The sequence below is a fragment of the Theropithecus gelada genome, chromosome X (genome assembly GCF_003255815.1).
Source record: "Theropithecus gelada isolate Dixy chromosome X, Tgel_1.0, whole genome shotgun sequence".
Lineage (NCBI taxonomy): Eukaryota > Metazoa > Chordata > Mammalia > Primates > Cercopithecidae > Theropithecus > Theropithecus gelada.
This window is the reverse complement of record NC_037689.1, coordinates 137173174-137188957: the sequence shown is the minus strand read 5'-3', so window position 1 is coordinate 137188957 and position 15784 is coordinate 137173174. Positions and strand designations below refer to the sequence as shown.

The 15784-nt window shown below is 35.8% G+C and overlaps 1 protein-coding gene across 8 annotated transcripts in view; it reads left to right on the top strand.

Annotated features, from left to right (window-relative positions):
* Window positions 1-15784, top strand: part of MCF2 (MCF.2 cell line derived transforming sequence) — a 125057-nt gene that overhangs the window by 92643 nt on the left and 16630 nt on the right. For 5 of the 8 annotated variants that reach the window (XM_025372298.1, XM_025372299.1, XM_025372303.1 and 2 more), the window contains 7 exons: window positions 1016-1187; window positions 5957-5994; window positions 9343-9431; window positions 11393-11459; window positions 12197-12312; window positions 12433-12502; window positions 14694-14786. In XM_025372298.1, coding sequence (XP_025228083.1) covers window positions 1016-1187; window positions 5957-5994; window positions 9343-9431; window positions 11393-11459; window positions 12197-12312; window positions 12433-12502; window positions 14694-14786 — 645 coding nt within the window. Of the gene's footprint in view, window positions 1-1015; window positions 1188-3046; window positions 3095-5956; window positions 5995-9342; window positions 9432-11392; window positions 11460-12196; window positions 12313-12432; window positions 12503-14693; window positions 14787-15784 lie in introns of all 8 variants that reach the window. The other 3 variants (XM_025372297.1, XM_025372296.1, XM_025372300.1) reach the window with 1 other exon arrangement.

Below are 15784 nucleotides of genomic sequence, written 5' to 3'. Positions count from 1 at the left end.
TTTTAAAACTCTTTTTATGTGCTAGGTGTTCTCACACATATTTCGTTGTGCATCACTGGAGAAAGCCCCAAAGCTCTTCTATAATAGAATGTTGGGTCCATGTCAAGAATGTCAAGAGTACTTTACCCCAAACATCCTTCCTTTGTGCTGCAGTGACCATCAGCAGATGCTCTGTGGATGGTGTGGCCTTGCTACTCAGTTTGAGAATGAAAGCATAAAGATAGGATTTGGGTCTTCTTGGAGAAGGAGGAGCAGGCAGAAGTTGTTGTTAACAGGGTGGAGAGCTATAGGTTAGTTCAGTACTGCCCCCTTGGAAATCACATGAAGGATTATCCACATTGTAGATAAGAGCATTTGTGATGCTATTTGCTGCTAAAATGTGTAGTTGACTCTAAGGTTGGAGCAGTATCTAGACCCATGCTTAGCAGAATATCCTAGGGGATGCCCCAAGAAATCGGAAATGTAGTCATGGCAATAGCCAAGTGATTCTCTGGAAGCAACCAAGCTTAACTCTAGCTTCCTCAAAGCATGTAGAAGAGGTACAAATGTGCATTATCCATTGGTGGCTCTGAGGAGCCTGTTGCAACTTAGAGGACTATAACAAGAGTGTCCTACAGGGTAAAATGTAACAAAATATTATACCAATGTTATTCATTTGATTGTTTTTATAACTTGGTGGCTTTCTTATGCTAAACAGGAAAGAGCAATATGCCTTCTTTCCCAGCCATTATCTGATTCAGCCAATGAACCAATGAAGGGCAAATCGCTCTATGCAGTGACCAATTTCATGACTGCTTCTTGGTAATTTTTTCCTCCAGGTTGTTTTGGTTGAGATTTTGGTTTTATATCCATATGAACATAAAACATTAATCTGTTTTGCTATTTTTCTAAATTTCTTGTTGTTATCTTTTAAACTCTAAATTATTTTTTGACCATCGGAGTCTGAGAAATGTAATGGGGTTTGTATCGACCTCATTTCAGAAAATATTTCCTGTAATTCTTACGCAACCTACAGGTTCAAATGAAGACTATACAACTCAAGCTTGAAAACATTCGAAGCATATTTGAGAACCAGCAGGCTGGTTTCAGGAACCTGGTACATAAGCATGTGAGGCCAATCCAATTTGTGGTACCCACACCTGAAAATTTGATCACATCTAGAACACCATTTTTTTCATCTAAACAAGGTAAAATGTCTTACTTTCTCTGTCTCTTTTTCTCTTGCTATTGTTTATATTGTTACTCTTGATGTAAATACTGAGTTTATTCTTCAGTGCGGATAGATGAAAATTTCACTTTAGCGTCTTTGGTCATATTTATATTGTGCAAGGCAAGAGTCAGATTGAGGTTATTGTATGTAGTAAAACATAGTAGTAATATAGTACAGTACAAGGAATTGTGAACATCTCAGTACTGAGTACTCCTGCCTTGCAAATCTGTATGAAAATTTTACCAGCATCAAACTTGCATTTTTTTTCAGCAGGTGAAGGAAAGTATATGAAGCTAGTACACACATGTGTGTGTGCACACACACACACACATATTTACTGCTACTCTAGATAAGCAATGATTTGGTCCTTTTTTATTTGTATAAATTTGGGGGTACAAGTACATACAGTTTTATTACATGGATATATTGCGTAGTGGTGAAATATGACTTGGTTCTTATAAGCTACCAGTAAGTGAATGGCTTAGATAATAAAATGGATTGCCTTTTCTAAATAAATGCTGTTAAATAGAATAATTTTGTTGGTAATTTACTGTTACAGAGTTCATTTTCTAGTTTTAATCTCCTAGCTTTATCCATGTAAGATCTATTTTCTTTCTAAGTTCTACGGGAATAATAATTATCCTTATAATGTGTTGAACTGCTCTGGATATGGATGGCTCAGGGATTCCCTTGAGCTGCCTTCGGGTCTTCTTAGAGGAGAGTAATTTGGTCTTTAGGGCCCTAGGTAAGCGGAATGGGCGAAGATGGGAGTAAATTCGGTCTATCTGATCTAAATAGAATCAGAAGCTTCATTAGTGTAGGAGAACTGCTTTGGAATTCAGAGAAGGCTTGAGCCAAGGATAATGAGCATAAAAATAATAGCTTATATCTAGCATGGGTCAGATTTTCAAAAGCTGATGAAAGCAGGTAACTAGGCTAAGATTATGAAAGTTCCATGTTTAATACTTATGAAATATATAAATATATTTACAAATAAAACTATAAGCAATGTCTTAAATACAATATCAAAGATATATCAAAGATACAGGGAATATTAAAACTACTGGAAAAAGAGTAAAGATAACAACATAAAAAGCAATAAGGGGATAAAACCCAATAGCTATGAGAATAAAAATGAAATAGGTTGATATTCTTGAGCAGAAGACAGACCTCGGTTAGATTTCTGGCTCCATGTACTGGCTGTGTGTCCTTGAACAGTTCACTTAGCCTCTTTAGCCTCAGTTTCCTTACCTGGACAATAAGGACGATAATACCTACTGACTCCAACAGGTTATTGTAAAGATAGGGTAAAAAAAAATTGAGGACTGGTCAGGAGATCGAGACCATCCTGGCTAACACGGTGAAACCCTGTCTCTACTAAAAAATACAAAAAATTAGCCGGGCGAGGTGGCAGGCGCCTGTAGTCCCAGCTACTCGGGAGGCTGAGGCAGGAGAATGGCGTAAACCTGGGAGGCAGAGCTTGCAGTGAGCTGAGATCCGGCCACTGCACTCCAGCCTGGGCGACAGAGCGAGACTCTGTCTCAAAAAAAAAAAAAAAAAAAAAAAAAAAAAAAAAATTGAGGACTATAAAAAAATACTTGATAAACTGGACTAGTCCTTTCCTCTGGTTAAAGCTGCTTGCTTAATTGTCCTCTAAAATCTCAACTTCTCGTAGAGGTTCTTAAAGTGGTACACCTTGGGTTGAGGAACGGAGTTTTGAGGAGACTGTTACAGATCCATGCAAGTTATTAGTCACTCATTAGCACATTTTGTTTTGTATTGTTTCATTTTTTTTCTGATATTCTTATTTAATGGTGTTACAATTTCCTTCTGCAGTGGGAGTTGGATACTCTTTCTTTCAAGCATGTAAACTTTTTTCAAAAGGTACCCATCTTTATTGTATTACTTTTGTCAATACATTTTTCTGAGTTTGTGTACTTGTGAAAAACCACTTTGGCATCTAAAAACAGCAGCCGTTCATTCTTGCATTCTACCTGCAAGTAACTTTTTCCTGTTTTTCTTAATAACCATCCATTATTCTCTTCGTATTGTGCTTACCTTGGAAAATGACTATATGAAATGTAGATTATGCTTCTAAACTCAATGTCTTTCATAAAGTGACCCCCAAAAAAGAATAAAGAAAAGCAATTGGCAATACTAAAATGAATCAGGCCTTCTTTTGTTTAAGATACTTCATGATCCAACTTTTTGTTAGGAGTAGCTTGGATTTGCTTCAGTTTGAGACTGCCTAATGTATTTATGAGGTTGAATGCAGCTTAATAAATAAGTGACATGGATGGATAAATGATTTTATCTATTATGCATCATGCTTTGTAAACTAAATCAAAACATTATTTATGCTACAAACCTTGTTCGTTTTACCTAATTGCTCTGTGAGTAATAGGGATTGTAACAATCCATTCCAAACAATTTCTTAAGACTTTTAATCGCTAAGCCAAATATATAAAATTTGGTCAACTCAAAACATAGGTATTAATTTCTCATAAAAATGAGTCAAATTGTTTTTTTGTTCTTTGCTTTTATTTTATTTATTTTATTTTTTTGCATCAAATATAATTCTGCATCTAGCACAGGGCCTGGCACTTAGCAAGATGTAATAAATATTTGTAGAATTAACATTGAATATAGAGTGTAGTTATTGAGAATGGGAGACATTGACAGCAAGGAATAAAATGTAAAATGTGGCTTGAGCTCCTAAATCTGTATCTTTAGCCTAGATCTTTCTTCTAAGCTTTGGACCTCTGTTTATAATTTGCCTTTTTGAATTTCCCATAGGCAACTCAGACTCAACATACCTCAGATTAACTCATCTCTCCTGCAATCTTTCTACTCTTCATCTTGGTGAATGGCATTGTGATTTCCCCAATTGCCCAAGCCTGGGACCTTGGTTCCTCCTCACTTATACCTTACCTCTAATGGTCAAAAATTCTATATCCTGTGGATTTGTGCCTACTAAGTATCTCTCTCGAATGAATTCACTTTTTTTTTTCATCCTCACTGCTATCCTTACTGCCACTTTCCTAATCCAAGCTAACATCACGCTGGCCTTGGCAACTGTGACAGTCTTTCTGTCTCTTCCACTTACCTTGCCCACTTTTTCTTCCCTTTCCTAGGTGTCTTTGTGGACATTACACACACTGTTCTCTCTCTGGAACACTATTTCCTTTCCTCTTCCTTTCTCACACGTTAGCTTCTACTCCTCCATCAGATTTCCTATTTCTAAGCCACTTCCTTCAGGTAAGCTTTTCCTCCCCACATCTTCTCCTTCCCTGCACCCCTGTTTGCTTAGGTGTTCATGCTGTGTGATAACAAGTACTCCCAAATTTCTTCTTGGCTTTAGTGGAATTGTCTGTTTTCTGTCTCTCTTGCTAAACTAAGCTCTATAAGGGCAGAAACTGTGTGCAATTTGTCTTTGTATCCCCAAACACAGCCAAACACAGAGCTTAGCATATGGTGTAGGTGCTCAATCATTTTATATATATTTACATTGTTAAAAAATGAATACATCTACCTTGCTTTGAAGAATAAGATGCGTTTCTCCTAAGTTGTGCATATATTTATTTTGTATCTCTTAATGTAGTTGCAAAGAATTAATTGGCAAAACTAATAATTGCCTCTTAAGTTACCTTTAGAAACAGGTTTCTTTAAAGTGGAGCGTATTAGTATTCATTGAGAAATTAATTTTGTATAATTCCCACTAAGTTTAATACATATTTATATAAACGATTATATAAACTTGAAGTTTAGATAGAAAATATATTTTAGTAAGTGAAAGTGAAGTATGGCGTCTAGAGAACATAGCAGGCCTTCGTTTTCCTGAGTGTGCTTGTCACTGGCTCCTGCTGAGGAGGGAAGGACAAAAGGTTTGTTCCTTTCGTGGAGAGAGGAGTCTCAGGCAGCCTGTGTGAGTAACAGCCTTTTCAGCAGCCCTGAGAATTAGGATCTAAACAATCTAGTCTTTGGTTGGACCATGCCTTTGGCTTTGTAGGAACATCTGGATTCCTTGCATAATAATACAGTGGCTCACCCTTTTGAAACTAAACATTAAAAAAATAAAGATGAAAGCTTTGAATTTTGATGGCATGTTTAACATTTTATCATGCTTTGGACATGTTTATATGGTGGTTAGAAACATTCTGAGAGTAGATTATATGAATTTGAATACCACCTCTGCTTCTTGGACAAGATATTAACCTTAGTTCCTTATCTAGAAGATAGGGATAGAAGTTGTTACCTACCTCTTAGGATGATTTTGAGTATTTAAAAAGAAGATACATGCATAGCTCTTAGAACAGTGCTCAATATGTAGAAAGTGCCAAATAAGTGTAGGTGCTCTAATTAGTAGATTAAACTTAGATTTTTTCAAAATTCTTTTTGATTGAGTTAATCAATAAGCTACAATTTCATTAAATGTTTTTGTGTCAGAATGAATATTAAATCTGCAAATAACTGTGAGCACTAACACCTACTTCAATGCTTGGCAAGTAAGTGAATGTTTGATGAATGAGAGAATGGGTGAATACGTAGCAAAACCATGCTCAGTAAGAAGATGAAGTCATGTGAGTAAGTCCAACCAAACATTATCTTCTATAGTGTGATTTTAAAATATTAATATAAACATATTGGAATATTAACTCAAATTATTTAATAAATATATACGTATTTTTATTAAAAGTGCTGACTTTAATTCTGGTTTGAAATTCTTCTTTCATATTTCTCTACCAGGGAAGAAGACTTGGAGACAAAATCAGAGCAACTTAAAAGTAAATATCATTAATTAATTCAAAATTGACTTTATTGCTTTAGTTGCATAGTTGGTATGGGCCTTAAACCATATGTTTTATTCGCTAGACAAATATTGTGTCTTTGAAAGACTATTTAACATCATCACTGGCCATCAGAGAGATGCAAATCAAAACCACAATGAGATACCATCTCACAGCAGTTAGAATGACGATCATTAAAAAGTCAGGAAACAACAGGTGCTGGAGAGGATGTGGAGAAATAGGAACACTTTTACACTGTTGGTGGGATTGTAAACTAGTTCAACCATTATGGAAAACAGTATGGCGATTCCTCAAGGATCTAGAACTAGATGTACCATATGACCTAGCCATCCCATTACTGGGTATATACCCAAAGGATTATAAATCATGCTGCTATAAAGACACATGCACACGTATGTTTATTGCAGCACTATTCACAATAGCAAAGACTTGGAATCAACCCAAATGTCCATCAGTGACAGACTGGATGAAGAAAATGTGGCACATATACACCATGGAATACTATGCAGCCATAAAAAAGGATGAGTTTGTGTCCTTTGTAGGGACATGGATGCAGCTGGAAACCATCATTCTTAACAAACTATCACAAGAACAGAAAACCAAACACCGCATGTTCTCACTCATAGGTGGGAACTGAACAATGAGATCACTTGGACTCGGGAAGGGAACATCACACACCGGGGCCTATCATGGGGAGGGGGGAGGGGGGAGGGATTGCATTGGGAGTTATACCTGATGTAAATGACAAGTTGATGGGTGCTGACGAGTTGATGGGTGCAGCACAGCAACATGGCACAAGTATACATATGTAACAAACCTGCACGTTATGCACATGTACCCTAGAACTTAAAGTATAATAATAATAATAATAATAATAATAATAATAAAAAGAAGAAGAAAAAAAGCTGCTGCTGCATTGTGTTTCACTGTACTACTGGCATATCCCCAGACATGCCAGTTTCTCAGTATGAGCTGTTTCTCAAGTCCTGGCTCAAGGCTAGAATCATTTCTATAGAACATCTTGTATATGTTCCAGCTTCTTTTTACCACCACCCACCATCACCTCAATAATCGTAAACAAGTGTTGCACCTTTTTGCAGAAGAAACTTTCTTTCGTGAGCAATTCCAGTCCTACAAGTATGAAACACATAGGACAGATTCTAATGGACCATGCAGAGGCTGTTAGCTCAGAAAAGCTATCCATTCTTTTTTGTTGTTGTTTTTAAATTTTTTTAGAGATGGGGTCTCACTATGTTGCCAAGGCTGGAGTGCAGTGGCTATTCACAGGGGTAACCATAGCTCACTGCTGCCTCTAATTCCTGGGCTCATGCCACCCTTCCACTTCAGACTCCTGAGTAGCTGGGACTACAGGTGTGCGTCACTGCGCCCAATGTACTTATTTACTGTTAGATACAAGATTCTTTTCTTCTCAGCTATCCATGATAGTCTGATATTTGTAAAGAAGTAGACTCATCATAGCTACAACATCCCACGTTTTCTTTTCTCTCTCTGTCTCTTTTTCTTTCTTTTTTTCTTTTTTTCTTTTTTTTTTTTTTTGAGACATAATCTCACTCTGTTGCCTAGGCTGGACTACAGTGGTGCAATCATAGCTCACTGCAGCCTCAAACTCCTGGGCTCAAGCAATCCTACCACCCCAAGCTCATGAGTATCTTAGACTACAGGCATGGGCCATTATGCCTGGCTAATATTTTTAACACTTTTTTTTGATAGACAGGGTCTTGCTATGTTGCCAAGGCTGATCTTAAACTCCTGGCCTCAGGTGATCCTCCCGCCTTGGTCTCCCAAAGTGTTGGGATTACAGGCATGAGCCACTGCTCCCGGTCCCCAAGACCCCACATATTGTGTTTTTTGTGGTAAATAAAGATGAGAACATATTTTTAAGGGGCAGTATAGCGTAGTGGTACAAATTGTAAACCTAGACTGCCTGGCTTATAATCCCAGTGCCATCACTTACTGGCTTTATAAACTTGGGTAAGTTCTCTGGAACTCAATTTCCATATATAAAATGGGCATAAGAATAGAACACTCTCATCATGGAGTTAAAGACAAAATAATCTAATATTTGTGAAGCACTTTGAACATGCGTGGCATATGATAATGCTCTAAGTTTTAATGTAATTAATAGCAGCCTAGTGAATGGTCTATACTGATATACCAGGCCTGGTTATTATTTGGTACAGCCACAACTTCTGGTTTCAAGAAAGAAACAGCGTGAATGCCAAATTCTGTAGTATTACATGTTATAAAATCTCTCTGAGCCTCAGTTTTCCCATATTTAAAATGAGGAAAAGAATGCCATCACTTGCTAAATGCTGTTTACATTAAATATAATATGTGTTAAGCACCTAGGACTGTGCATGCCTAATATATAGAAAGTCGTAATACATGTTTGTTTCTTTCATTTGTAATAAGTAGGTCACATTTTGGGGAAATACTTAGCTGATAGATACTGTACTTAATTTGGGGTTCTAGTTGTCACAAAGCAATGTTACATTTAATTGGGGGTCAGGCTTTTGGCAAGCTCAGCTGTCCAATACGGCTGAGATTGGATACCAGGAATACACTTCAAATGCTTCTTAAGAACAAATAATCATCACAAATCTTTTGCAGTTGACTCAGTAGGCCAGTCCAAGTCCTTTAGAGTCTGTAAAATAAGGCAATCACTTAGAATTAGGGAGGCAACTTATAAAAACTAACGTGTGGCAGGAAGTAGAGACAGAGATGTACAGGTTACAGTTATTTCAAGAAAGAATAGAGTTCTGCAGGTATCCCTGCAGCACATCATTAGATTTTGTCATGTTCAAGCTTATGATGATGCCATTGAATCATTAGGAAAAGGATCTTCTAGCTTGCCCCAGATCTTAGAAAAAAAAATAAAGAAAAAGGATCAGTTATGTTGTGTGTCTTTGATTAAAGAATTCAAGGATGCATGTAATATTTTCTAGAAAGGTTTCCATCAGAAATCACTATGGTTAAAAAGATGGTTGGTTCTTCAATGAATACACTTTAGTTATCTAGAAAATTAACTTTTTATGAATCAACCTTATTTTCCAAGAATGCCAAATAAATAGAGAGTTAATACATAAAATAAGTTCTAATTAGTGTCTTAAATCTGTTTTCTTAGGCAACTCAAATCACTTTTTACTAGTATGTATCAAAGTTATTTTGAAAAATATCATAGTTTTATTTTTCAATTTATCTTCAGAGTTAGGACCTAGAATAAACTTAATTTGAGCTGGATAGCCTTGAAGAAGAATTATACCTACAGAGATGCTAATTTAACTTTTATTTGCTGTATTTCAGATTGAAGTGGTGCATGATTGTCAGGAGAAGAGAAGTTCTGGTCAATCCTCCAGTTTGGACAATGGCAATAGCTTGGATGTCTTAAAGAAGTATCCTTTATTTATTAATATAAACTCACATACACATCTAACTGTGGGAGTCTGGTTCAGTGTTCAAGGCCAATGTAATTAGAAATTTGAGTTCACAGAATGGGGTTTTACTGGGTGTGATGAAAAGAGCACTAGTTTAGGTGTCAGAAGTCCAGGTTTTAGGCCTGGCCAACCTATGGCCTGTTTATGTGATTTGAAGAAAATTAACTAAACTTTTTCAGAATGTTGCTATCCTCTTTTTTTTTTTTTTTTTTGCCCAGACTGAAATAAAATGGAGGTTTTTGTTTATCATTCTTCAAAAAGTTTTATTATTATTTTTCATCGACACATAATCATTGTACATATTTATGGAATACAGTGTGAAATTTTGATACATGTGTACAATGTATAATGATCAAATCATGGTAATTACCTTATCTATTAATTCTTCAGCTTTATTGATATATAATTGACAAAATTATATATATTTAAAGTGTACAATGTGATGCTTTGATATGTGTATATATTGTGAAATGATTACCATATCAAGTTAGTTAACACATCTATCACCTCACATAGTTACCATTTTTTTTGTGTGGTGAGAACAGTTAAGATCTATTCTCTTAGCAAATTTCGGTATACAAAATGAATAGAATGGTACATCAAAAATTACAAAGGATTATACAGATTTATACAATGTTATTTAATAGATGTTAATAATTGTTTTGTTCACTGTTATAATGGTATATTAATATTCTAGACATAAGAATATTCATCTTTTTAATTTTATATTACAGAGTTGTAATTAGCAAGCATTTTGCAGCAAGTTGTAGGTACACATATGTGTGTATGAGATACATACATATATATACACACACACACGCACACACACACACATATACTATAAAGCTCTCAAATGTTAAATGCTTTAATATCCAAAAAGAAAAAGAAAAAAAAGTCAAAAGTATAATTTAAAATCAAATAGGTTACTTATACTGGGGACAAGGGAAATGAGTTTTAAATATGACGTCAATTGGAAATCACATTGAAAAGAAAATATATTTTATTTTCCAGAGACAATAAACAAAATTATTACAGAAATGGGTGGGGCATGGTTATTCATGCCTGCAGTTCCAGCATGTTGGGAGGCCCAGGCGGGCAGATCACTTGAGGTCAGGAGTTCGAGACCCGCCTGACAAACATGGTGAAACCCTGTCTATACCAAAAAATACAAAAATTAGCCAGGTGTGGTGGCAAGCGCCTGTAATCCCAGCTACTAGGGAGGCTGAGGAAGGAGAAACTCTTGAACCCGGGAGGTGGAGGTTGCAGTGAGCTGAGATTACCCCACTGCACTCAAACCTGGGTGACAGAGTGAGATTCCATCTCAAAAAAAAAAAAAGAAAAAATTATATATATATATATATATATATGGGAAATATAACTATGACCTACACTTTGGGAGACATGGTAAAAAAAAATCTACTGCCTCCCTTAGAAAATTTCAGAACATTACTGGGAAAAGGGAAAAATAGTGCCTAAAATGCTCATACTTATTTTTTAGGGAAAAAAAGGGTATTAAAATTCATAAACTATGCTACCCCAAAACAATAAAAACCTCAGACATTTAAGAATAGTTATTGTGAGTTTTTAGTAAATTTATTCCTAATCTCAGTGAGTTAGAAATAAAGTTCTTTAAAGCTTATAGTAACCCTAGAGCATATATATATATATATGAAAAAAGCAGGATATATATATATATAAATGAATATAAATATAATGAATAAAAACCACCCATAAGACTATATATATAGTTTTTATTCTAGAAACCATAAAAGTAGTTTCATATTTTGATGCTAAAACAAAAACCATTGATAGTTCCTATGCATTAGCTAGTTTTACCTTCTCATGATGATAATACTTGAAACATTGCAATATAGATCTCAGTAATAAAATAACTGATAAATATGGTCTTTTCATTTTAGCCACGTCCTAAATGAACTGATACAGACTGAGAGAGTTTATGTTCGAGAACTGTATACTGTTTTGTTGGTAAGCTATTCAAATTGTATTTGCCCTCTCTTTTCCCAAATGAACCCTTGCTACATTCATTAGAAGGTGTTTAGGGACAATCTTCTACTTCCATCTCCTTCCCTGGTTGTCATATGGCAGCAGTGGGCATTTCTTTTATTGTTGGATGCAGCATGTTGGCTAAACGTGCACATTCAGGCTCTCCCTCAGTAATGGAAATGATTGATTTAGAGTTTATTACAGAAGAGAAAATGTTCTCTTAAGGATACAGCCGATTGTTACAGTTATTCCCAGGGTGCTATTTAGAGATTGTGATGTAAAAAACTGAGAATGGGATAAAATAGTCATTTGACAAAAATGTCATGATATGAATTTGGTCTGAAAAAACCTAAACACATATTGCCAATTTAAGGAGAAGCTGATGACCTGTAATCTATGTTTTTATCTTGGTTTCTATCTTGTTTCCTACACTACAAGCTACTCTGAAGGCCAAAGAGCTATTACTTTATTCTGTCTATTGACTGGAAAACCTTGACTTCCTTTCCTTGTCCTGCCTTCTCAAAAAAAAAAAAAAAAACAAAAAAACAAAACATGGATAACTTTGGGTAGGAGATTTGAATTGAATTAAAATTGAATTAAAATTCAAACAACTTCACCTTCAAATCCCCTAATATTCTGCTGTACCTACACCCATTAGTAGCCCAACCAAATGTGCATGTAAATATTTTAAAATGCATGAATGTATTTATTTTGGGTAGGGTTATAGAGCGGAGATGGATAATCCAGAGATGTTTGATCTTATGCCACCTCTCCTGAGAAATAAAAAGGACGTTCTCTTTGGAAACATGGCAGAAATATATGAATTCCATAATGAGTATGTAATTGCTGAATTGAATATTTATTTTTTATGAAACTATTTAAAGTGCTCTCTTGACCAGTTTATTATATTTCACATAAAATCATGTAATTTTTTTTTTCTCTGAAATTTTCACAGCATTTTCTTGAGCAGCCTGGAAAATTGCGCTCATGCTCCAGAAAGCGTGGGACCTTGTTTCCTGGAAAGGGTTAGTTAAATTATTTTTTTTAAATATATAAATATGCACCACCAAATTGGCAATGCACTTATAAGAACAGATTTGGCGACGAGATAGGTGCTTTATGTCTTTATGTTTTTGGAGAAGATACATTACTCCAGTGAGTATTTAATACCAAACCAAGTTTTGCTGCAGAAATGAAAGCACTGGGACATCCAGAGCATAAAAATGCCCATTCCATTCTGTGGTATCAAATGCTTCAGTGGCTCAGCTCTTGAACACTGACTCCTGGGTAATCCTAGTAATCCAGGGACAATCCTGGCTATGAAGATGTAAGAGTTGGGATCATCATAACAAAACTATCTGGGGCTTGGTTAATTTTTTTGCCTAAAAAACACCTTATTATTTATAATATTTGTCTTATTAAAATACATGTAAAGTTTTAGAATTGGATCCAGTCTGACTTCCAGCCACCAAGGCATCTATCACAGGAACTTCATAGAAACAGAGAGCTGTCAGTTCTTTTCCTTCAACAAAAGCATTAGGGAGGCCCATTCCTCTGTGTCCGGAGTATGGTTAATACAATTGACTTTCCAAGTTAGTGATCATACTCTCCTTCATTAGAGTTTTCTGTTAGAATATTTTTCGTGTATGCTTCTCTGCTTATGTAGTTTCTCTTCTTCCTGAAAGATTAGTTTTGTCTTGATTTATGAGTTTATTCAATAGAGGTGATTTTTGAAAGCTTCAAAATAGATATCTTATCCCACAAAGTGTTTATGAAATGAGAAGAGAATAAGGATAAGAAAGAACTGTGTGTCAACCTTGCTGAACATGTTCTAACTTTATTTTTTAATTTTTATTTTTTTTATTTTTTATTTTTTTTTGAGACGGAGTCTTGCTTTGTCACCCAGGCTGGAGTGCAGTGGTGCAATCTCGGCTCACTGCAACCTCTGCCTCCTGGGTTCATGCCATTCTCCTGCCTCAGCCTCCCAAGTAGCTGGGACTACAGGTGCCCACCACCATGCCCAGCTAATTTTTTGTATTTTTAGTAGAGACAGGGTTTCACCATGTTAGCCAGGATGGTCTTGATCTCCTGACCTCGTGATCCACCTGCCTCGGCCTCCCAAAGTGCTGGGATTACAGGTGTGAGCCACCATGCCCGACTAAGATGTTTTAACTTTAAACACATTTAAGTTATGACCAAATTCTTTCCCAACTTCCTCAAGCAATAGCAGTTTATCCTTCCTTTAGACTCTATAGTATGTAATGTCTGTCCTACTCATTGGAGACTTTATATTTATTGTGCTTGTGCACCTTTACATGTATACATGAATTTTCCCCGAAACTTAATGGAAAGCCCTTAGATCCAGAGTCTATATCCTATATATTGTTGTATCTCTCATCAGGTTAGCAGCATTCTTAATAACCAGTTGTGGTTTAATAAATGTTTATTGATGAATTATTTATTTATTCAACAACCATTTACTGGTCACCTACTATGCACCAAGCATTGTGCCAGATAATGTGGATACCAAGCCCAAATCTATTTAGGTATAAAAACAGGGAAATTATTAATTGTGTAGAAGATGACTTGCATTAGATTCAAAATATACAAATGGTCCTGGGAAACTCCAGAAGAGGGGCATCTTACATAGAAGGGGGGTATAAACAATGGTTTTATAGAAGAGATAACTCATGAGATAAATGTTAAATAATGAGTAGAAGGTAGCCCATTCATGAGGGTCAGAGAAAGAGGATTTCAGGGAGAGAGAATTGCTTAAGTGCCTAAATGGATTATGCTACAATGATAATGTCCCAGTGATGAACCTAGGACTGTACGCTCTAACTTGGAAGTCATATACAAGTTCATTCACTAGGGAATCAAGAGACTAATAACAGAATATATTTCTTGGCACCCTATTAGTTCATCATTATGCAAAAAAGTAGGTTTCTATAGTTCAGACAGAGAAGGCTCCATCTAAGCCTCAAGCTTGGCAAGTGGAAGTTCTGATATTACTTAGATAATTATGTGTCCTTCCACCAGATGCAATGGGCATGCTGTTCTTGGAACGTAAAGAAGGCTTTTGACCAGCTGCTAGTACAGTAGGCCCTTTAGGCCACATTTCCTAGGATGCTTGGTTACACTCTTGTTTAGCCTTTCTTGATGGCAAAAGTCATATTCACAAATTAGTAATACATTTGAATTTGTTTTTTATCACAGAAGGATGATTTTCAGATGTATGCAAAATATTGTCAGAATAAGCCCAGATCAGAAACAATTTGGAGGAAGTATTCAGAATGTGCGTTTTTCCAGGTATAGTAATTATTCAAGTATTGGATATACTCTTTCTGGAAGATATTGGGATATTTATTAATCATAAATTCATTTTCTACTTTAAGCACATTACATATGCATATACGTATATAGGTTAAAAAGCAAATCCACCCTCCCCCCAACACACACAAACACATTTGTAACTTCCCAGAGGCAAACACTTTCAGCACTTTTAGCTACATCCTTTGGTATTTACCTCCATAGCTCCAAATGACATGCTTATCTTTCTCCTTTCTCCTATGGAAGATGAAGACTTAGCTCTCTTTCACAGCCTCCCACCCAACTACCACATATACGAATATACTTCTTTTCTTTCAAAATCTCCACTATAGTCATATTGTAATTTTGGTTAGATATACAGTGTTAAATTAAGATTATGTAATTTCTTTGCTCAGATGAATCATGTGGTATAATAGGGTTGCTTTTCCTTCCCTTCTGTTTGTCTTGCGATGGTCTTTGTACTCAGTTTTCTAGATACTTATCATTATTCTACCCCAGCCTCTCCCAGATGTGGGAGTTACAAAAATCTCTTCTTATTACATTTAAACACGTTCTATTTCCTCTGAATTTCATATTCTTAAAGAAATATCTCCTGGGATTTTCTGTCTTGCTTGTCTAGACTCACTAGGCCTGTTGCACAGCTGTCATCTGGGCATCTTGGTGAACATAATTTTTGGAATTCTCCTCACCTGTCATCTGTTGCATAGGCTCTCCTCCTTCCTAGGTGCCATGTCTTTATCTTTCTTGTTTACCTCCCTTATTTGGTGGAACACATCCTCCAGTAGTTTTCCTGAGAAAGTGTACACAGTACATAGAAGTTTTTGAGAGTGTATGTGTCTGCAAATATCTTTATTCTACCCTAAGACTTCGTTACTAGTTTGGCTGTGTATAGAATTCTAGGTAAGAAATAATTATACTCAGAATTTTGAAGGTATTGCTTAATTGTCTTCTAGCTTCCAGTGTTGCTATTCAGAAAT